The sequence below is a fragment of the Fundulus heteroclitus genome, unplaced genomic scaffold (genome assembly GCF_011125445.2).
Source record: "Fundulus heteroclitus isolate FHET01 unplaced genomic scaffold, MU-UCD_Fhet_4.1 scaffold_611, whole genome shotgun sequence".
NCBI classification, from domain to species: domain Eukaryota; kingdom Metazoa; phylum Chordata; class Actinopteri; order Cyprinodontiformes; family Fundulidae; genus Fundulus; species Fundulus heteroclitus.
Window position 1 is genome coordinate 10,334 of NW_023397046.1, and position 23,006 is coordinate 33,339.

Here is a 23,006-nt window from a genome sequence, read left to right on the forward strand (position 1 = left end):
GCTGTGGACAGATTCCCTCACCTTGGCTATGGGTTATCAAAGGCCTCCGGCTGCTTCCCTTGCCAGCCTAGCAGTTTAGGTAGACAGGGATGTCTGGCTAGGTTTACGGTTGTGCTAAACTCTCTCCATCTTCGGATGATGGATTGAACAGAGCTATATGAGGTTTTCCAACCTTGGGATACTGTTTTATAACCCAACTCTGCGAGCCTCTGAGGTGGCGTTGCCAACTCTCCAGGATGTCTCATGTTTTGAGCCTAACTGAAGCATCCCATATTTTAATTGCAGCCTGTAATTTAAGTAAGGAAGTCGCATCGAAGTAGAAAGCTGCTTTTCATCTTCGATGGATTAAGTTTAAGCCAGTTGGATGACCGCTGTTTCCTTCTCTGAGACATGACACATTCTTAACAGGCCTCTGCACTGAACGATAAGCCGAAGAAGGAATTCAGTACCTCTCGAGGGGAGGACTTGGACAGCCCTGGGACTGAATCAAATACATTTACTGTTTTCCTGAGATTTCAACAGTAGGCTCCCTATGCCATGGCTTTTTAACACGTAGGTGCAAGCCGTCTTAGGGAGGGGGGTGGGTTCTCAGGAAGTCCATGTGTTCCTGTAGCTGTGACATAAGTTTAGGAGTTTAGCAACAACTTCCGAATATTGTGGTGGACAGGAAAAGGGGCAGCCGTCATGAGTGTGCTTCTCTTTACAATCCCTGAACAAAGAACAAGGACCTGATTGCAGCTTTTGATCTCCGGATGCTTTCATCCTGGGCAACGTGGCCAGGCACATACAACTTTTCAGATTGCAGGCTGCAGCCAGTTTGATTCATCGTCATAAAAACTATAATAACAATAAATTAACCTAATTTTATGCATTAGGCACAGCAGATCTTACATGACTGCAGTGCTCTCAGATGAGTTTTACAGCCAATGAATGTAAAGCCAAGGGCAGATTGCATCAGGAAGAGCTGCACCTCCTTGCTGCCAGTAGATGGTCTGCGCAGACAAGGGGGTGGGGTGTGCAGCTGCAACTGGGAGGAGAAAAGGGGATTTGGGGAATATTCTTTGTCCTCGCCCAGCAGTTCAAGCAGCACTGCCGGAGAAGCTGTTGTCTCCTCTCAGCGAATGGAGAGAAAAAACAGCAACTGAAGGCCTTGATATTTGATCCAAGGGCTTCATTTCAGGAGAGAAAACTGAAGACAACTTCCAGGATACCAGAAGACATTTTGAAGGTAAAAAATACAGACAGAATCCCACAAACAAAGCGAGGCGGTAGAATCGTTTTTCGTTCCTAACAAACGTTTCTGTGACTTCAGCGTCTCTGTGTTGCTTCATGGTCTGTGTGGAAAGCTGTTTTTTTTTAACTATAAAAGCTGGAAAAGTGAACAGAACCGGGCCAACGTGTCGCTTAAAGCCCCGTTAGAGTTTAGGCGCACAAGGTGATGGGAGGCAGCGCTGAAATCACCCGGAATGCCTGAAATTACCGCTGTTTTAACGCATATTTGCTAGAAAACGGGCTCAGTTAGTTCAGCGTGTGGTGATTTGTAACAGATTACATAACGTTGGTTTATGGTATTTCATTATTGTTGTAGGAGAATCTACAGGAACGTTTTAATATTTTCACCATTGCCTTTAGTTACCCTCCCCCTTCCAGATTTTGCGCCATCGGTGCGTAAAGTTACTCCGTTTGTCCATCAGACAGACCGGAGATCCGGTCTCCCTTCGGGTTCTGCGGGGTCCCTCCGTTACGTGGTCTGCCACGAGGAGGATACCCCCCCCAATCACCCACGTATTTTCCGCAAATGAGATCAGTTTCCAGTTCACGTTGCACTGCTGCATGGTGTGAAATGCTTGGCCAAACCGGACTTTCTGGGTTCTCTCACATAACTGAGAGCGCCCTGTTGGAGTTTCTTCCCTGGCTCAACCCCCCCCCCCCCCTTTCCCTCTCTTTTTTCTTAGAAATATGAGGCTCAATTTTTTTCCACTTTTAAACCTCCGCCCAGATGTTGGGGCAACAAAGCGTCTCTGTTCTGCATAGCAGCGCATTGTGGAACACCAATCCTGCCATAATTAAGAACACACTTATAAAGACTCATAGGATCAGAAAATAACTTAATACATGTCACATGCCACATGTATGCCACAGTTGTTTTTTCATGTTATTTTGTTGTGCTGTTTTTACGGCACAAAACTAAATATTCAGGAGGAACCTTCATAAACATGACGAGGTTTCAACAAATCTTATCTGCAGTTATCTGTTCCTAATGAATCCAGAATATTTATCGATAGATAGATAGATAGATAGATAGATAGATAGATAGATAGATAGATAGATAGATAGATAGATAGATAGATAGATAGATAGATAGAAGTGGCTCCTACCGAAACCTCTGAGGACCCGAGCTTCAAAGATGGAGAGCCACCCTCCCTGCTTAGTATGAGGGGTGGGTGAGAGGGCAGTTTAGTTTATATGTTGATTGCATTGACCAGACACCTATATGTGCATCTTAAGCCTTCCTTTACACTATAATCAGTAACGGTAATGGATGCAAGGGTAATCCATCCTTTTTTTGTTCTTATAATGAATATATATATTTTGAATTTCTGCAGAAAAGAACAAAGATTACAGGGGAATAAAACCTCTTTTTTCCCCTTTTGTTGTTTTTTGGGCTACTTTGCCAATTCGTACACCCATTTTGGGCCGGTATGGCTTCTGTTTCGACCTGTGATGGTTACCATTTTTCCACATTGTTCTTGGCACAAAGACGGACCTGTTCCCATTATGCATTGGACTTCACCAGGGCTGGCCCTTCTCATCAGTCCTCTTTGTGCTGTTCATGGACAGAATCTCAAGGCGTGGTCGTACAGAGGAGGGTGTCTGATTTCTGAACCTCAGGGTGGTGTCTTTGCTTTTAACGGAGGATGTGGTTCTGTTGGCTTCTCTAAGCCATGACCTCCAATGTTTGCTGCAAGAGTGTGAAGCTGCCAGGACAAGAGTCAGCTCCTCCAGGTCTGAGGCCATGGTCAATGGATTGCCCCCTCTGGCATGGGAACAGTTTCTGCCTGAACCGAAGGAGTTTCTTTCTCACGAGTGATGGTAGGATTTAATGAGAGATGGACAGACGGATTGGGGCTTCGGCTGCAGTAAATCCAGACGCTGCTCCGGTCTGTTGTGGTAAAAAAAAGAGCTGAGTTAAAAAGCAAACCTTCACCTACGGTCACGAGGTACGGATCATGACAGAAAGAATAAGATTCTGCATACAAGCTGCTGAAATGAGCTTGTATGCAGAGGGAGGCAGGGCTCAGCCTTAGAGATAAGGTGAGGAGCTCTGTAATCTGAGGGGAGCTTAAAGTAGAGCCGGTATTTCTCTGCTTAAAAATGCCCCCTGGGTGCATCTATTTAGATTTCTTCCGGGTTCGTGCCATTGGGAGGAGACTCCGGGGAAGATCTAGAACTCACTGGAGGGACTATATATCCCATCTGGTTGGGGAAAGCCTTGGGATCCCCCAGAATGAGCTGGAGGATGTTGCTAGGAAGAGGGATGTCTAGGTTTCCCTCCTGGAGGGAAGACAATTAGCCAGAAAACATAAAAGCATATGTTTGATTTGATGAATTTAATACAAGCCTTGTTATATTTGAGGTTAAAAAAAAGTTACATCTGTAGGTTTTTAAATGCTGGAAGAGCTAATGGAAAACACCCCAGAATCCTTTGGCAGGTTAAAGTTAACACAAATTTGAAAACTATTCAAAGTGCTCAGAAATAAAAGCCCAGTTTTAAAAGACAAAAGTAGCTAAGCCAGGTGTAAATGCAGAATGATGAAATTATCTGACTAGGACTGCTGAAACCTGTGATCTGTCATTTTTGTGCTTGTTGGAACATCAAAAAGCAAATCCTCACATTTCTTATTTTTGTAGTGGCCATCTGTAGTAATTTGATATAACGCAAACTGAAATTAGTCCATTAGAAGGTTATAATTTTACCAAAGGCAGAGGTTAGTGCTGTTTTCTCATTCTAACAACGTCTACGTATCTCTGTGGGGTTAAGTCTGCCTGCTGCACACATCTGCGAAATCAGATACAATTGATTTGGCGAACCATTGTTAGAATGTTTTTCTACTTACTATAGAGAGATGTAGAGATGTGCCGTTTATAATTTGGCTGTTTTAGAATCCGTATTTTATTTGGTGTAAAGTTTATCTTCCTTATTCTCTTCTCTCCGCACAGGTTTGATAACTTCCTTCATCTGGCACCAAAATGAGCTGGAGCTTCCTCACTCGCCTGCTGGAGGAGATCTCCAATCACTCCACCTTCGTGGGCAAGCTCTGGCTCACCTTCCTCATCGTCTTCCGGATTGTGCTGACGGCGGTCGGCGGCGAGTCCATCTACTATGATGAACAGAGTAAATTTGTGTGCAACACACACCAGCCTGGTTGTGAGAACGTTTGCTACGATGCGTTTGCGCCTCTCTCGCACATTCGCTTCTGGGTGTTCCAGGTGATCATGATCAGCACACCCACCATCATGTACCTCGGGTTTGCCATGCACAAGATCGCCCGCATGGACGACGACGACTACAAGCCCCGTGAGAAGAAGAGGGTACCGATAGTGAACCGGGGAGCCAACAGGGACTACGAAGAAGCGGAGGATAATGGGGAGGAGGATCCCATGATCCTAGAGGAGATTGAGCCAGATAAGGAGAAGGATAAGGAGGCTTCAAAGACTCCCAAAAACAAGCATGACGGCCGGCGTCGCATCAAGAGAAATGGGCTCATGAAGTTCTACGTCTTCCAGCTACTATCACGAGCTGTCTTCGAGGCGTCGTTTCTCTTCGGGCAGTACATCCTCTACGGCCTGGAGGTGGCGCCGTCCTATGTGTGCACGCGCTCCCCTTGCCCGCACACGGTGGACTGCTTTGTGTCACGTCCCACTGAGAAAACCATCTTCCTGCGCATCATGTATGCTGTCAGCGCTTTGTGCCTGCTCTTCACCTTGCTGGAGATCCTTCATCTCGGCATCAGCGGGATTCGGGACTGTCTGTGCGGGCCGCGACCTCGCTCTCCTGCCTCTCGCCATCCAGCCCAGGCCAGCCAGAGATCCTCGATTTGCCGCCAGGCCTCGGCGCCTCCGGGTTATCACACTGCTGTGAAGAAGGACCCGTCTGGAAAATTGGGCTTCCGGGATAACTTGGGAGACTCGGGCCGTGAGTCCTTTGGTGATGAGGCGTCGACTCGGGAGCTGGAGAGGCTGCGCAGACACCTGAGACTGGCTCAGCAGCACCTAGATTTGGCGTACCAGAACGAGGAGAACACCCCGCCCCGCAGCAGCAGTCCAGAGTCGAACGGCACTGCGGTGGAGCAGAACAGACTAAACTTTGCCCAGGAGAAGCAGAGCAGCACCTGTGACAAAGGTAAGCCGTGTACAAACACACACCTGTCCTTGTTTAAAATACAAAGTGAGGACCTATATTTCCATTAATTTTCAACCCTTCTATGGCCTAACCCGGACTCTAACCCAGGGGTGGGTAGAGTAGCCAAAAATAAAGTACAATATATGACTCAAGTAAAAGTAAAAACGTACAGGGCAGTAAAACTACTCCTAACAGTACATTTTATTCAAAAACTTACACAAGTAAATGTAACTGAGTAAATGTAAATAGTTACTACCAGGGTCCGAGATTAACACTCCCCAGATGCCAAATGCGAGTAAATTTTCCGTTTGCCGAGTAAATTTCAGAGGGCTAGCTGCCACATGGCGAGTAAATGTTTGCACCAAAAAAGTCGTGTTTTTCTGTCACACTCACACATGTGATGCTGAAAATACAGCAAATACACCATGTGCGTTTTCTAATAACTAGCGTTTGGCTCAGGCTAAATACATAGAGGGATTATGCGGAGATATTTAGCAGGGGTCAGTCAGAATTAATATTTTGGCCAACTTGGCCGGTAAATAAGGAAGTTAATTTCGGACACTGGTTACTACCCACCTCTGCCCTAACCCTAAACCTTACCTTTACCAGTGTATACCCACTGCAAAATGGAACTAAAAATAGGTAACATTTTCTTGAAATTAACTGTATTTGTCCTTAGTTTGAGCAGGTGAACAAAACTATCTGCCAATGGAGTGAGTGTTTTGACCCCTAAAATAGGATAATTAAATACTGCACTTAAAATAAGATGATGGAGATCAGTTGTTCTTATTTTAAGTGCAACAATCTTATTCCATTGGCAGATAATCTTATGTACCTGCTCAAATACATGACTCATTTCAAGAACATTTTACTGCAGTGTAATCCTACCCAAACCTAATTGACACCTTCATGAATCAAGAATCCTTTATTGTCACCGCGTGTTACCGTGGTGAAATTTCTTTTTTAAAGTGTTAAACTTAACCCCTAGCCCAGAAAGGACCAAAAAAGTCCTCACTTTACTAGTAAAATGTGCAAAATAAGTTCTCGCTCCTCTGCAAGTACAAGAACGCACACACTTAAATTGTTGCATTCATCTAAGGAAAAATGACCAACCTGGCCTAAATGTCTTCACAGGTCTGCGTGCATGAACTGTGACGAACAGTGAGATCAAAAAGGGAAACAGCTGACTTGCTTGAGATGGATGCAGAGCCCAGGCCTCCCAGTGTTACATCCCGCTGTGGCGTCGTCTCAGCGCAGCAGAACTCCCCACGGCAGACCCAAAGTGCTTTTTAACTGCCATCGCGCAACAAATGTGGTAAAGGTTGACATGTACATCTCCCTCAGGGCAGCTAACTTTTAGATACTATATGGATATTTTATTATGAAGTCGGGAGCGTTTTGTCATTTTTATAATTTTCTTTATAATTATTATTGTTATGGTCCGTGTGTAAATCTCAAGTTTGCCTTAGACTTGAACTGGAATATTGATAAGGAAAGGCCTAGCCGGTCGTTTTGTAACTTTTGTATTTTGTGAGAGTGAGTTTGGGTTGATTGTGGAAGCGAGCAGAAAGTGGAACAGGGCAACCTCAAATCAAAGACAGGTACTAGGTGTTAGTAGTTTATGAAGACTGTACAAGATGTTGATCATCACTCAAGGGCTTCTCTCAAGTGTCCCCTTTTCTTTTTGTCTTTAATGTCAGAGTCGGTCCTGAACCGGTTGCTTTTCCAATCCTTGAACCTGTGGCCTGTACGGCGAAGCCAGTTTTAGGCCATCTTTGAAGCATTCCTACTTATAATTTCTATACTCTTACTTTGGTTTAAAGTGAGACTTCTGAACCAATCAAACCCTTTCCTCCTTTAGGTTTCCTTGGTTCCTGTGCTGTCTAGAATTAGATTTTAGTATTTTTTTGTATTAGTCTGACTAAGAAAAAAAAATTGTATTTTGAAATTTTATCTGCTGTCCTGCATTGTCTAAACCAGGGGTCACCAACATGGGGCCCGCAAGCACCAAGTAGCCCCTGAGATCACATGTGGTGCCCTAGAACCAGTTCTAAAAATAGCACAACCCACCAGCGAGCTGCATCTAAACTTTATTTTATTCGATTACTCTTCCTGTTTATTCACAGTTGCATTTATACAGATTTAAAAATGACAATATCGATAACAAAGCATGAAAAATGTTTGTTTTATTTAAAGTTAAGGTGAACTCTGACTCTTCTCATTCTCATTCAGTACTGGTAGCTCTTTGTATGACACAATACTAATGAAATAGCTCTCAGTTTCAGAAATGTTGGTGATCCCTGGTCTAAATATTCCACCCTCTACTGTGTCCTTTCTTCTGTATATCCATTATTCCTGTCCTATTAAGTTTTTCCACCCTGTATTCTTCTTTGCTTCCTTTCTGTTCCAGTATGCCTTGTTGCAGGCTACTGAGTTAAACACCTTCCCAGGTAAAGAGCTGAGGCGTCTGTTAAGGAGGTACGGTTAGGAGGCTCTGGATTTGCATGGTTCCTTTGGGGTTTGGGTTTTTATGAGAAGGATCTACTGTGCATCCATATCAGGAACTGGTCCCACTGCTTGTCTTTCTGAGTCCCTCCTCCTCAGCTCGGAGCTGTTTTTGTTGTGCTGCTCTCTATAATCTGTCAGCGATGAACCTTCTTTGCCGTAAAGGCCTCTGACTGGAACACTTGAGGTGCTTTTGTCCAAAGGAACAAACAAACCTGGGTAATGCTTGAAATGGGAGAACCAAGTAACTCTTGATAATTGCCATGCGTTGTTTTTTTTTTAAATGTTTGATACTGTTCTTTATTTTTGTATTCTGAGTATTGTTGTTAGGATCCTATATTTCAAAGGAATGACGTTCACTGCTGTCTCTGCTCTCCACGGCCGGATTCTGAGAGTCAACCAGTGCGTTCTGAAAGCCGTTCAGTATAGTTTGAAAGTTAAAACTGCAGCAGTTTATGGGGTCTTATTCCCCCCATCAGTCGGTCGCTCCGTTTTTTTTGTTTTTTATTCGGTACATGTTGTGTGTGACCTTGAAATGTTTACTTGTGCTGCAAACAAACTGCTACAATGTGAATTTATTCTTTGATTGCAACCGCTGTTGTATTCAGACCTGTAACCACAGTGCCATTAGTACACCATAAATGTAGTCATCTCAGATATTTTTAGACCAACTTTTTTGTACTTTTTATACGTTTTGTATTGATTAGTACTTTGTGGTTTTTAAAATAAACTTTTTTTTTTACAATCATTTCTCAAGTTTCTCAGTTGTATCATTGAGGGGTGCTGATAGTTTCCAAAATGTTTGGTTTGAGTCAGTTTGAAGAAATCAGAGGTGTGAAAGAGAGATATTTGAGACGCAGTGCAGTCAGTGAACTGTAAAGTCAACGTGCCATAATGGATTCTAGCACATTAAAGCTTTGCAGAATGCATTTTGTAACCTGAACACGTCTGGAGAGCTGGAGCGTTTCGCTCCGATGCAGAGATTGGAGTTGTTGCTTTGCTCAACCACAGATGCTTCAGATTACAGCTGCTAAATGCTAACAGAGGCTAGAGAGCGAGCTCACATCACATTTTTAGGTCCAGCCATTTGTTGCCCATGCACTTTAGCTTCTTTTACTGATATTTAAAGCATCCAGAATCTAAATCCTACAAATGAAATGTTCCCTTACCCTACCTGTCACTGTTTCTGTGTGAGTGTGTGTGTGTGTGTGTGTGTGTGTGTGTGTGTGTGTGGGGGGGGGGGGGGGGGGTCTTTTGATGGAATTTAAGGTTCAAATTTAAATTGATTTGTAACCTTTTTTGTAACCTGTCCTCATCTCTGGAAGCATCTTTCTAAAGAGCTGAAGGCAGCCAACACTGCTGATTTCACTTCTGGCTAATGTGGATTTGAAGGTCTGCAAGAATCATCAAACGAAGGATGCCTGGAAAAGGATCCTTACTCTGATATGGTAAAGGATCTCAACTCGACTGATGACCTGTCCAGGGCGTACCTCGCCTTTGGAAAATACCAGAATCTGGTGCCGGTTCTAGACCAAGTTTATCAGAGAGGCCAGTGCTTTTCATAGGGTCAATATTTTGTTGTTTCATACCGTATTTTTATAAGTCGCTCCGGAATATGAGTCACATCAGTCAAAAAACGTGTCATAAAGAGAGAAAAAACATACATAAGTTGCACCGGACTATACACATTTATTTAGACCAAGGGCGTAGGTTGGATTTCTACTTTGGTAGAGACACTATTGGTCCTAAGCTTCATTGGTCTGATGTCATTGGTCCTACACAATATGCATGCGTGCTCCTATTTTTTGATACTTGACTTGAACTTCAGGGCGTGTTTCGTCTGTCTAAAGAAAAAAAAAGCATTTCTTGCCACAGTTATACAAATTTTATAAGCACTACACACACTAGATGCTGTCTGTCAATGTTTAAGGCATCACCGGCTCTGATGAATGTCGAATTGGGACTTCTTTCTGATTTGAAAAGGTTTGCGTTTGAATTTACCAGCAACAGACCATAAAATACATGCCTATTTAACCAAATATAGTCAAAATATTTTGTCTGTAGTTTTATCCTGTATTTTCTTTTGAAGAAATACAAATGCTCAGCGGTAAACCCAACCCTTATTTGTTTTATCTAACATACTATCTCTGTATCATAAAACACAGCAAAATAATACAATCAAGGGACCACAAATAAATGTATTTTACTTACATCTGCACTGGAACTAGAAGTGTAACTGACACTGACAGCATTTAAAATATTAACTTCAATATATCAACAAATGTACATCTAGGTTGTACTCTCTTTAGCCCATTTCTTGTAATTTATCTTAACATTCCAAACAAATTTCTTAAGATAAGATAAGATAGGCTTTATTGATCTCACGTTGGAGAAATTCACTTGTCCCATCGGCTCAATAGTCAATCATAGTCAGAAGAAGGTGCCAAAAGTAGGAAAAGGTGCATCAGTTATATACAGCGTATCTTCATACATACAGTGGATCAAAAAGAAAATGAGAAAAAAATAAGAATAAAAATACAAAAGAAAACGGAGTAGGCAGATGATGATGTCATATGGAGATTCAAGGTTATATATATATATATATATATATATATATATATATATATATGTATTGACATGTATATGTATTGACATATATATATATATTGACATATATTACATCATACATCTGACGTGTAGATAACAGCTTCTCCTTACCTACATCCTCTCAGACATCTAATTATTTCCATAACTATATTGAGTTGTCAATAATGTTTAAATGTGCAATAAATCTTGATACATAACCGGTATGGAGGACCCAATACTGTACTTTGAGTAAGACGGGTGACACCAAGACTGAATAATATCAGTGGTTGACCATCAGTGAAATGAGAACATATTAATATACTACTGGTATATACTAGTGTGACTATTAAACAACAGCAGATTAAACTTTAAGATATGTAAAGGCCTATATTAAATAAATTTTGCGAGAACATCAACAGATTAAATAATTCGTAATGATGAAATATTTTGTGAGCTAAGCCCCTGATGATGACAATGTCTAGCTCCGCCTCTGGTTTGTACTAATTTACTAATGCACAGTGTTGCAATCTCTGTACAGTAAAACCAATGTAAATAGTGTTCCCCTTTTTGTATTTGTCTTTACCGTAATTCTAGAAGTAGAAATAGTAAAATAAATAGCACTATTATTATGTGGAACCCTAATTATTCTATTATAATTAAGCAAAAGTCTAAATAAGAAAATAGCAGGTGTTTAGGTGCCATCTAGTGCTGTTATACTGTATATCATGTAAAAGAAATAACACCTGCTATTTATACATAAACTGCCTCAAAGGGTCAACAAAAAAAATGAAAGCAGTTAGCAACAAAATATTAAATAGTAAATAAGACACCCTCACCTTTTCTTTTTCATGCGGCTGTGGCTAAGAATCAGAATTTTTAATAGCCTACAGTCTTTGCCTTTCCATCTTCCCAGCAGTCTTCAGAACTCCTGCCTGACACAGAATATTTAGTTTTATAAAAAAAAAAAAGAATAGTTTTTTGTTGATAAACATATTATACTTGAGAATTAAATGCTATTTTGAGACGCTAATGTTGGTTACTTACATTTCTCAAGTTCCACAAATCAAAAAATTCTCCTGCTTCTTTACAGAACAGTATTCAGCAGCTTTCACCTATTTTAGTGTAGCTAACATTTAGTTTTTTTAACTGGGACTAGTTTCGTAGCCTAGTATTAATCGTAGTAACCGCAGTATCCCAGTATGAAAGAAATTTAAATCTCGCGCTCCAAGCACGCACGCATGTACGCAGGCGTTGGAAAACAGGAAGAGGGAAGGCGGAACTTAAGGCAGAACAACCAATGAGAATGGAGTTAAACAGCACACAACGCAGTCACGTGCGCTGCCGATTTAAAGGGACAGGACAGACCGGGCAGGCACTGGCAGCCCAGACGGAGCAGCAGCAGCCGTCGTCAGGCATGGTATTATTGGTAGGGACATGTCCCTATGGTCCAAAAGCAAACCATTCCCCATGATTTAGACATTTATTTCACACAACCCAAGACTAAAAACCAATATTTAATCTGGTAAAACAACTTACTAAATTGCACAGCTGAGTCGACAACCGGCTAAATAACATGGAATATACCTGGGAGGATGAATGGGGTAAATTAGCAGCTCTGACCAGCAAGGTTTTATCCATCGCACATCAGCCTAACGTTACACTGAAAGTTGTCAAAACTACGCCTAAATTAGACCGTGAGCGTAACGGTGCTACATGCTAAGCTAACAGTAAGATATGGATGCTTGAGAGCAAAATAAAGTTCAGTGCATTGGCGAAGTTGTAACTTGCCCAGACAACAGAGCTGTAAGCTAGCGCTAGCTGCTGTTAGCTTCACATACAGCCCTATAGCAGGGCTCTGTCTCAGTCTCAGATACTGAAACAGTGAAACAACCCACGTGTTCAGACTTTGTTGCATATAACTTAATGTTTCAATACAGTGGTACAGGAGCAGAATAGTTGTCATGAGCCTAGAGCGCCCTCTTGTGGCTATAGATGGTAATGTTTACTCCTTGGTTCATGCTGGTCAATATGAACTACCATTTAAATTTGATATATAAGTCGAAGCTGAAAGTTTTTTTAATCACTGTTGCAGTAACACTGTAAAGGGTCAAAAATGGGTCCAATCAATTACGGTTTCTGTACCAGTGCATATCACCATCAGAAAATTATTCAGTATTAAGGGCAGAACAGGAACCAGGCCCAGTTCTATAGGGGCACTAGCCTCTGCTCGCCCACGTCCAGAACCGCCCATGACTTAACTCAGTTTTTACTTGTTCCACATAGTCGTACCAATTCCTTCTTATCTGATTAAGGTGCACTGAGGCAGAGACGTCTAAGAGCAGCAGCCACTGAGCGATGACGTTTGAAATTCCAGAAAACCAGGAAACCAGAAAACCCCACCAGCACCAATGCAGCCGGGCCTTCTGGGCTTCCTTAACTCAGCAGAGCCACAGACTCGCCTGCATGTCACGCAAAACCAGCCCTGAACAAGTATTGACTGCATGTACAGACAAGTCAACAAACCGTCAAGCATTTTTTTGTAGTAAAAAATCCTTTTTATTTTTATAGATTATTTGCCAAGAAGCAGAAATATGGGTTTTATTATCTGTAAGTCAGAATAGTGAAAATTAACAAGTGAAATTGTGAGAAAGAAAGCCCTTTATTGAGATGTAGCTGACAGTTGACCTACATGTCTGCGATCTTTCTCTGGTTCAGTGCGTCTGAATTCATCTCCGGGCCTCTGCAGAACCGTGGATGTGGTGAGGAGGCGGTTCAGTGTTTCTGACGCAGGGAATCGTCTGAAAGCTGCAGGAAACCGGAGGCTGAGGACTGGAGTTGGACCCCCGCTATGCATCAACCTCACACGTCAAACACGAGTTGAGCATATCGAGCTCTGGCGCCCTCTTTTGGACAGAGTCGAGATCACAGTTCAGAAGTTTAATTTCAATGCAAACATCTCCAGAGCTTTAAATGACGCCCCACACAAAACCGGTGTAGGTACCAGATCGTCTCGGGCTGCCAGATCGACTCGGGGCGGTGTCTGCGCTTCTCGAAGACGTCAATATATGGCAACTCATCTCAAACACACTACATTGCGCCCGCAGTCTCCATTTACAAATCAATTTTATTTTGTTAATTTATGGTTATTTATTTTCCCGTAAATTAGTCAAGGCATGAAAACTTTTAACATCATTTTGCAATGTCATTTTGCAGGATCAAAGTTACAACCTTAGAGAGATTTCATTCCTCCAATTTTTTTTAAGTTGTGAAGGGAAACTAAACCATAAACTCATTTCATTTTTAATAAAAGTCAGCAGCCAAATTAAATTTTATCACGGCATTCATCACTTTAAAATCAAAACGTTCATTCCTCCTTTTTGTACTGATGTTGTTCTTTCTGATCACGTTTTTTTTATTATTCCAGATGAGATTGTGATGAATTTGATTATTTTTTTATTGTGGTATTTGGTACATTGTTCAAGCTTTTGAGAAAAAAGAAACCACTAAATTAACTTAACAAAATTGATTCGTTACAAATGCAGACCGCGGGCTCAATGTAGTTTGTTTGACTGGCGTTGCCATAATGTGACGTCATCGGGAGGCGCATGGACAATGGCGAATTTCTTCGTAAAATTGTCCATTTACAAACGCAATCCCGCTCTCGAATAAAACCTACACCCCGCTATAATTACTTTAGTAAGTTGTCCAGACCAATTTCAATATTTTGCGCAATTGAGCAAACGTTAAACCAACTATGTATAGTGACGTCATCAGAAGGGGCAGGACCCGAGTCAATCTGGTACCTACACCGGCTGTCTTCACAGCTGAAACAGAGATCCGTGTCCTTCTAATACTTTATTCAGGAATTGATAGAAGACCTGCTGATATAACAGCTTTACACCGTCTTATGTACAAGTTGTGACTAACCGTGGTGATCATAGGTGAACGTGTAACACTGGCTCTTTGTAAACGTTTCATGTCTGACTGTTAGCAGTCAGTCAGCGTCACGCTCCAGATGGAGATGGGGCTGTGTCTGCTGTACGGTCTTCCTCCCAGCACCAGCAGCGCGTCGGGCAGATTCTTCAGCAGATCGCCGTGTTCCTGGCGGAGCAGCGGGTCGTCCGAGCAGCTCCACTGCTTCCTGAAAGCTTTGTTGTCAAACGTCAAACAATCACTCCCAGTCTCGCTGCGGGCGTCCGGCGCCGGAGAACTGAGGCCTTTGCTGAACGTCTCCATCTCTATGTCCGGTTGGGAAGCGGGGAAGCACCTATTTCTAAAGTGTTTGGGTTTAGAGTCCGGGGCCGGGCTGGAGCTGCCGGTGTCGGCCTCGTAGCTGCGACCCAGTCCGGCGCAGCAGTGGTGAATCCGGCCCGGAGCGTCGGAGCCGGGGAGCGACGCCACCCGGCTCCAGCTCTGAGAGGAGAAGCTGTACCTCCACAGGCCGTTGTTGGGAGAGCTGTGGCTCTCGCCGCCCCCGAACAGCAGCATGCTGTCCCTGTAGGTTACGGCAGCGTGGCCCGTCAGCCGAGGGGGGCCCGGCCTGCAGGAGAGGAAATACACGTATAAGTCACTGCATCAGTGTTCTACACTTCTGTCAGAATGCTTTGAAGTTATTCTAAAACTTTTCCTGCAGTGGAGCCAGTAGCAGAAACTGTAACTCCAGTAAAATAAACCTTTAGCAGCCACAAACGATGACGTCTCCACTGATCTACCAGGACTGCGTCAGCCTGAATGTTCACATCAGTGCATCCTTAGTTATACTGACAACCTTAATACACTTTTAATAGTAATTAGTCCAGTAACCGTCTTCATCATTTCTCAGTCAGCCCAATGACACCAGACTGAGGGACAGAGGAAGTCCAAACCCAGTTTTTTTTTAGCAACAGTAAAACTGGGTCCTCACTTGAGGCAGGTCCATGTGTGGTTGGTGGAGTTCCACTTCCAGAAGTCCCTCTGCTCCCGCAGACCCTTCAGTCCTCCAAACAGGAACATGTCGCTCTGGTAGGCCACAGCGGAGTGGTTGTGTCTGGGTCCCGGACCTGATGAGCCCCGCTCAGAACCGCTCAGTGGAGACCAAGCCATGGTATCTGTTGGAGAGCAAGAGATTAACAAAACGCCTCCTTCATCCAGGATACACGACGCCTTAAAATCTCAGTTCCACATCAGCTGATCTCTAGTAACATCTCTAAAACTCAGATCAGCTCCTTTTGGACTCTAGTTTGGATAAAACACCATCAGAAGTGTTTTTTTCTTACACGTGCTAATAAAAGCTGAAATAAACCCACATAAATTTAAACTCCAAAACTCCTGCACGGGTCCTTTGATGTCCATGAAACCTCCGTAGACGAGCATGGCGGACCCCAGCACCACGGCGCTGTGTCCTTTCCTGTTGCTGGGCCTTTGGGTCTGCAAATACAACAGACGTTAAACACGAGACATCTGTGAAAATCTGTCGTAATATTACAGATTTAATTTCTCCCTGTGCTACATTCCACCCTCTACACCCAACACTGAGTTATTCTGCTTTACACCAGATCCACCTGAAGCTGTTTGGTAAAGAAAAGCTCAACGTTAGTCTCAGATGTTTGTCATGGTAGGACAGAAAATATGTATTTTTGGACCCGCAGGTCATTCTCCCGTGTGCTGATAGGGTCGTTTTGGGTCCTTTCCAGCTGTTCGTCACAATTCCAACACTTTAAAACTGTTTAATACGCCTCTGACTGGAGATGTGGGCAAATCCAGGCCAGTGGTTCTTTTCTTGAAGCTGTTTTCTATCATCGATACCAATCTGCCAGCATGTTCTCTTGTTTTTCCCATTTTGAAAAGTGATTACAGGAAACCCTGCTATATTACACTCCAGGGAAACATTTATTTTGTAGAGGTTGGCAGAGATGCCAGTAAATGTGGGGCTGAAGACTTTATGAAAACATTTCTGGAAGAGATGTTTTTCCCACTGGGAAAACTTATCAAATTAAAGGTGGATGTTTTTAGGGGGGGATGATGTACCAGAATAAACAATTAATTTATTTTAATGCTTTATACACATATGCCAATAATTGTGGATGGCATTGTTAAAGGCACGATAACATGTGCTGAAGAGGTGATCATTTATGCACTATTTCTACAGATTGTGTCCGTTTGGTGGTGCGTACCTGAGGGGAGCTGGTCTTTCCCTGGCAGGGCACCCACTTCTGATTTACTGAAACACATAAAGCAAAACAGGGATTTCAAAAACTCCAGACCTAACATGCTTCATCCTTAGCACAAACATGCAGGAGAGAAACAAGCTGCAGATGAAAATTATAGACCCCGTTTGTTTTATCGGCTTTTCAGTCGGCAGAAAAATAGGAGCCAATATTCTGATTAATTTACAAATGAGTTTTTAAATAGTTAAAGTTAATATGCCGACTACTGGCTATGAAAAAATACTGGTTGAAAGGTTCCCGTGTAAATCTGCAAAGTTACGCAGCCAACTCTAGTAAACACAGGAAGTAATGACGCTGAAGGAAACCGCTGCAGAAACACTGAGCTTCCTGCTTAAAGTAAGTTTTTTTTCATCAGTAGAAACAACCCTTTCTCTTTTAGAAACACAGAATGTGTAGAATGAGGTGTAGGAAAGCTCCACAGAGCAGTGAATTGTAGTAATCAATGTTTTCAGGGATTTCCAGGCTGGAACCAGCAGATGCAGGCATGTTTTTGTAGTTTAGGAAGCTGCGATCTTTGCTGGCAGCTTGAGGATCGGCTGCCGGGGTGAAAACGGCCTCCAGGCTCCTCCTGAGACAAACTCACCGGTATCAAACACCCAGAGGGGGCATCTGCGCCCGGTGAATGGAGAATCCCACATGCCTCCAAACACATACAGGAAACCCTGAAGAGACACCAAGCAGCGTCATGTTAGCGTTCTTCATGTTGTTTAACTGGAAAACTGTGTGAAGTTGGTGATTTTGTACCTTATGTGCCACCATAGTATGTTGTTCCAGCTCCTCTGGTGCAGCTTCGCCTGTGCAGCTCAGCCTGGTCCATTCATCCAACACTGAAACAAACACCATGTGAGGACACCGCTGCTTGTTTCGCTGATTTATTTTACAGTGTGTACATTAGACACTACAACATTTGTAGCTACGGCTAATTTGCCTTTAAAAACAACATAAAACAAAAAAACATAACTTTACAAGAGTTTATAAATTTACATCATACAGAAGTCTGATTGAAAATCAGTTCCTTTAGGATAATCAAATTGTCTGTTTTTCTGTTTGTTGTACAGTTCTACTGCCAACTGGTCGGCCTGCATTTACATTTAAAAACTTTAACCTGCCCTATGTTAATGAACGCATCTGGAAGATGCAGTAAAAAAAAAACATATGCATTTCAATACAATAGCATCTAAAGTTAATTTATTTCAGTAATTTAGTTTAAAATTACTGAAATTTTTCTGAAATGAAATGTTTTCAGAATAAACTGAGCGAAAGTCCGGCTGCCTCTGATTTGCTGTTGCGATGACACGGATAACTGAGAAGTTGCACAGGCATGTTGTTTTAAAATGTATAACTCATAAAGTTATTTTACAAAGAGTTACTATATTTGTAACATTTAATTAAATTTGATTTCTTACTGACTCTGAGACCAAAATTTCCACAGGAAATGCAAACAGCAGACTTTGGACCAGTGAGCAACAGTATGGTCTCCTGAGCCCAGCTGAGACACTTCCCAGGTTCTGGACACGTCTTCCTGTGTGAAGCTTTGACTTTAGCTGCCGTCCACTTTTTGTGACTCTCTCCTAAACTCTCAAAAGGCCTTTGCTCCAACATCCTTTCAGGGCTGCTGTTATCTGTGTTGCTTGTGAATCTTTTTCTACTGTGTTTTTTCCTTCCACTAAATTTTCCGTTATAATGGTTGCCTACGGCCATCTTCCTTATATTTCGGAGGCTGGCAGGCAGTCAGTCGACCGAACTTAACACTTCTGTATTAAAAGGATACATTTTCTTACACTTTGTAATATCATGGATAAAGTATTTGGGATCTTCATGAGCTGCTATAATTAATCCCTTTCTGACCTGTATTAAAAAAATACATTTGTGATGATATCCAATTTTATTGGGCTCTGTGTGTACAGGTCTCACATTAAAGGTCTGTAGTTAGATTCTGCTCTGCCTTTGCTACCAATCAATGCATTTGAAATAAGTTTCCTGAATGATCAAGAAGTTCAAGGTGGACCCTTCAGGTTGCGTTTAAGAGCCGTCGCAAAGGCTCCAGGAAGCTTTAGGACCACCTCGTCCTCAGGAGGGTGCTACAGAGGTAGGGGGCCACCCAGGTTTCTCTGATTTATCCTTCTGATTGTCTGGGAGATGGAGAGCTGCCCTGAGTCCTGACACGATGCGTGTTTGGAGTTACTTTTTTTGGAGCGGACTTCTGAACTCTGCCAAAGATCAAGAGTCAGATCCAAAGGTCCTGGAGGAGAACGTCTTCCATTGATCCAGAAACACTATGATCTAAACCCCACTGTGGTGAAGTTCTCAAAAAGCAGGAGGAGAAACAGACGTCAACAAGTGGAAGTGCTGGGAAGACAGGAAAGAGTCCCCAGCAGACGGGATTCATCCAGATTGGCCGATAAAAGCCTCACAGGAGAAACTGCTCTGTGAACAGTTCCTGGTTTCCCAGAGTCCCTCAAACTCGTGTCTCTCGGTTTAGACCAAAGTAAAAAGATGACATTTTCTAATTTAACGTGTGTAACTTCAGAAACCCGACCAACAACCAGGTAGAAAGGTGGCGTTCTGGTTCTGCCAGCGGGTCGCTGAGGGCCTTTACCGACGCTGTACTTCCAGAAGTCTCCCAGGCAGCCGCTGTCCCTGCCTCCCAGGACGTAGACGGTGCCGTCGTAGCTGCAGCAGGCGTGTTTGTAGCGGTCACACGGACCCAGGCGGCTCTGGGGCAGCGGCGTCCACAGGCAGGGGCTCGTCTGACCCGTGGCGGGCATCTCTCAGCCGGGCCGGAGCATTTTCTGCAGAGAGAAACAAGAAACAGACACAAAGCTGTCAGAAAGGCAGACATTAACGCTGCTGCTGCTCTGGAGGCTACGCTTAAAAGTCGCACCTGATTTGAATAAGAAGAAGTAAACACCTTTGCTGTTTACTGCTCAAATAAGCACAAAAGAAAACTGCAGAAATTTAAAAAAGAATAAACGGAGCTGGAGCATAACTCCACCATTAGCAACTTTCCATGGAGACCCGCTGGGATAATGATAAAATAAGACACGGCACAGCGGAGAGGTTTGCCAGGCAGCTTTGGTTGCTCAGGTGGTTCACCTGAGATGTTCTGACTCACCTGACTACCGATATGGGAGGAGTCACGAGTCGCCAGAGCCTGACTCCTGCACTGTTACTGTCTAATCAGCAGGTCCTTCATTAATGGGCGATCAAACATCCCTTCACATCCTTCCTGTTTCTAGACATTAAATAGTGTTTTCTATTCTCGATTTGGTTCTACATGGTAATAAACGCCAGAACCATCCACTCATGATCCGTGTTGGCGACGCTGATCGTCCATCTGGCCTGACCACAATAAAGAAAATTTGTTTTTTCTCTTTTCCGCGTTTTTGTCAATCAGCGGGAGTTTAAAAATCCGAGATACAAAAAACAAAGAGAGGTTTCCCGACGGGTCGCTGGTCGCTGCGCTCCGACACCTGAGCCGCTCAGATGATGAAACATTTAACACCGTAGGTGTGTAACAAGATCCAGGCGGGGTGAAATTATGAGCGGCTGCGTCATAAAATAATATCTATTCTGTTAATATTCATGTGAGGATTCTACTTTTATTATCTCTGCTGATTTAAACACTCTACAGATTGCACGTGGTTTCAGGTAAACACATTCTGAGTTATTATAGTCTATTAATAAACCTGTCTGAATAATAATAATAATAATAATAATAATAATAATAATAATAATAATAATAATAATAATAATAAAATACGCCCAGGACAAAAACACTAGATGCACCGATGAGGCTTTGCCTGGCTAGTAACGGTTTCCGATTTTCTTTGATGTCTGAGCTGCCAATTCTGATTTTAACCAAATTGACATGACAGAAACATGTGGTTCTTTCACAAAGGAAGTAGTTCTTAATGCAAAAGAAAATTAAGAAGTTACAAGTTTGTCCTTATTACCCGAACCTTTATCTGGCTTTTATTAAACTCAATAAAGGGCATTGCACTCTGATCCTGTCATTTCATTTATTTTAATTAATATCATACACAGTACCACAAACTTAAATAAGCACCTCCTAAAGCACCGTGTTAAAGACCGAGGTACACGGTTTATTCATTCAAAAGTAGTATTGGATCGTATCAGGTATCGGCTGATAACCTCAACCCAGGTATCGGTATCGGATCGGATAAAACTGGATCGGTGCAGGCTCTCCAGGCTCTAAAGGATCTTGTTTGGATCTGAGCTTGTTCCCTGCAAGAATCACAATTAAAAAAAAAAAAGTAAAAAAAAAAAAAGAGAAGACAAACTAAACTGACTGCGATTAACGAGGATGACTCCAAGTTAGCTATTTTGTTTTTTTTGGAGGTGCTTCAAAAGGAAGTGGGAAAAAATGCTGTTTCCTTTGTTATTGTGTAAAGGCTGTAAGGTAGATCTGTTTCAACAGGTTTTCTTTAAATTAAAGGAGCGTAGTCGACACAAGAAAATCAGACTACCCCAGTTGATTATGCAGCACCAGACCCAGTTTTTGTAGATTTTTATTTCCCTCCATTTATTACAGACCTTAAAATCTCCTGAAGTTTACCAGCGGCTTCTTGTTCTCTGCAGAGTTAAGCAGGAACATCTATTAAACCCTTTTCCTTCATGCTGCGTTCTCCAGTTGGCTCAAAACTATTCACACCCCTGTGAGAGATGGAATGAAACCAACATGGAGGCAGTATGATGGTGTAATTACTTATAACCCTATAACAGCAGCAGCCTATCTGATAATTGGTAGGTTTCAGAGCAGTGTTTGTTTTTTTGGGTGTTTGATTGTGGTATGTGATGTTTTCGGATAAATAACTGGTGGATTTTGATTTTCACGATCACTTTTATGGTCATTACAATAAATAATACTAAATATTGAACCTAAAAAATATATATTCCCGTCCCCAATAATATCGGTAGGTTAGAGATCGGCTAGAAAACCTCAACTTTGTGCATTCTTAAGTTCCCTACTGATTTTGTGCCCTCAAAGAGAGAAGGATGCTGTTTTATCTGCAATTAAAGGACTTTTCTACGCTCTAGGAAATCTGTCATATAACAATATTAAACTATATAACACGAACCGAACCGAACTCCGTCACATTTTGGAGACAAAGCTGCTGTTTATCCGGTTAAAACGTGTTTTGGGGCGAAGAAAGAACATAGTGTCTGACTTCAACAAAGCCAGTTACGGTAACTAATCGTAAAAAACGGGTTGGACCCCCCGGAGTAGCTGCTACCGCGGTTCGGTAAACCGTTCTGTCAGGAAACGGTCCCGTAACGTCCCGTAACGGAGGCGGGACAGCCGCTATGAATGCGAAAACTCACACAAACCGAAGCCCAACGTTAGTTTCCTCAGTCTGAACACACACGACCCACCGAGCTCAGGAAACACGTTCCTTTTTGCCCGTAAACGATCTGAAGCACCTGCATTTAGGAGGAGGAAACGACACGTTTTGGGATCGTTTACGACCGTTAATCAACTAAATAAAAATATCTTTGAGTAAATAAAACTTTTTGTACAACTGGTTTTGTGGTAAAACCCGTTTCTGTTAAAAACAAAAAAACCCGTTGGTGTACCAATATAAAGAACGTTCATCTTACTCTTCCGTTAACTTTCCAGGGCCTCTTCGTTCTTCGTTCTTCGACTGTTCAGGTTAGAACGTGAACATCTGGTGCATTCACTGACCCCTCGGAAATCTACCAACTCATCCAACTACGGAAAACAATCTAGCTCGTAGCTATTGACACACTTTTTGTGATCGGATACGTCGACGTAGCATCAATAATACAAATAATTTTGGTACTTTCTCTGTACCATATTCAACCAACGTACTGTTAAAGAATCAGTAAACGTGAATATAAATGTGATGAGCTAGTTCTGTGTCATTTCTGTTCCAGATCAAAAATTAAAGTAGTCCTATATCAGTATAATAACCTATAAAAGTGGAGTATTTACATATGTCACGCAACCTGTGAAAAATCCAGGGGGTCCGTGTTTTAAATTATAGAAAACGCAGGTTTTCGTGTGACAGTGAAGTTAGCTCCATAAGGAGGGGCGTTCAAGGAACAGAACCAGGCATGTTTAGAAGGCTTCCATGTTGAAAATCACGGAATGTCTCATGCACAGCACGGTGGATGTAAAATGAACCAGGGTGGGACGTGGGATTACTGTCACACTGTGGACTTTGAAGTCCATTAAAAATTTTATGTGTGTTGATTTTACAGCTGGAAAGACTTATATCCATGGATGAGCAATGAGATTTGCACTGGAAATGTAAATAACC

The 23,006-nt window shown here is 42.5% G+C and overlaps 2 protein-coding genes across 4 annotated transcripts; one reads left to right on the forward strand and one right to left on the reverse strand.

Moving 5' to 3' along the window:
- Nucleotides 1–1,019: 1,019 nt before the first annotated feature.
- LOC105937113 (gap junction gamma-1 protein) lies at nucleotides 1,020–8,468 on the forward strand. The gene is made up of 3 exons (XM_012878266.3): nucleotides 1,020–1,228; nucleotides 4,222–5,404; nucleotides 6,539–8,468. Exons 2-3 carry the CDS (start codon nucleotides 4,252–4,254, stop codon nucleotides 6,550–6,552), a joined length of 1,167 nt encoding a protein of 388 aa, XP_012733720.2. The 5' UTR covers nucleotides 1,020–1,228; nucleotides 4,222–4,251; the 3' UTR covers nucleotides 6,553–8,468.
- Nucleotides 8,469–14,335: 5,867 nt separating this feature from the next.
- Nucleotides 14,336–22,408, reverse strand: si:dkey-3d4.3 (leucine-zipper-like transcriptional regulator 1 homolog). 3 transcript variants are annotated; one of them, XM_012878306.3, is made up of 8 exons: nucleotides 22,324–22,408; nucleotides 19,301–19,493; nucleotides 17,446–17,528; nucleotides 17,285–17,363; nucleotides 16,648–16,694; nucleotides 15,781–15,901; nucleotides 15,399–15,582; nucleotides 14,336–15,035 (listed from the first exon to the last, which is right to left on the reverse strand). In XM_012878306.3, the coding sequence occupies exons 2-8, from the start codon at nucleotides 19,467–19,469 to the stop codon at nucleotides 14,483–14,485; spliced, it is 1,236 nt and encodes a 411-aa protein (XP_012733760.2). In that variant the 5' UTR covers nucleotides 19,470–19,493; nucleotides 22,324–22,408; the 3' UTR covers nucleotides 14,336–14,482. The 3 variants fall into 3 exon arrangements, with proteins under 3 accessions (XP_012733760.2, XP_021180055.2, XP_021180054.2); XM_021324380.2 differs by lacking the exon at nucleotides 22,324–22,408 and adding an exon at nucleotides 22,048–22,136; XM_021324379.2 differs by lacking the exon at nucleotides 22,324–22,408 and adding an exon at nucleotides 21,922–22,028.
- Nucleotides 22,409–23,006: the final 598 nt, after the last annotated feature.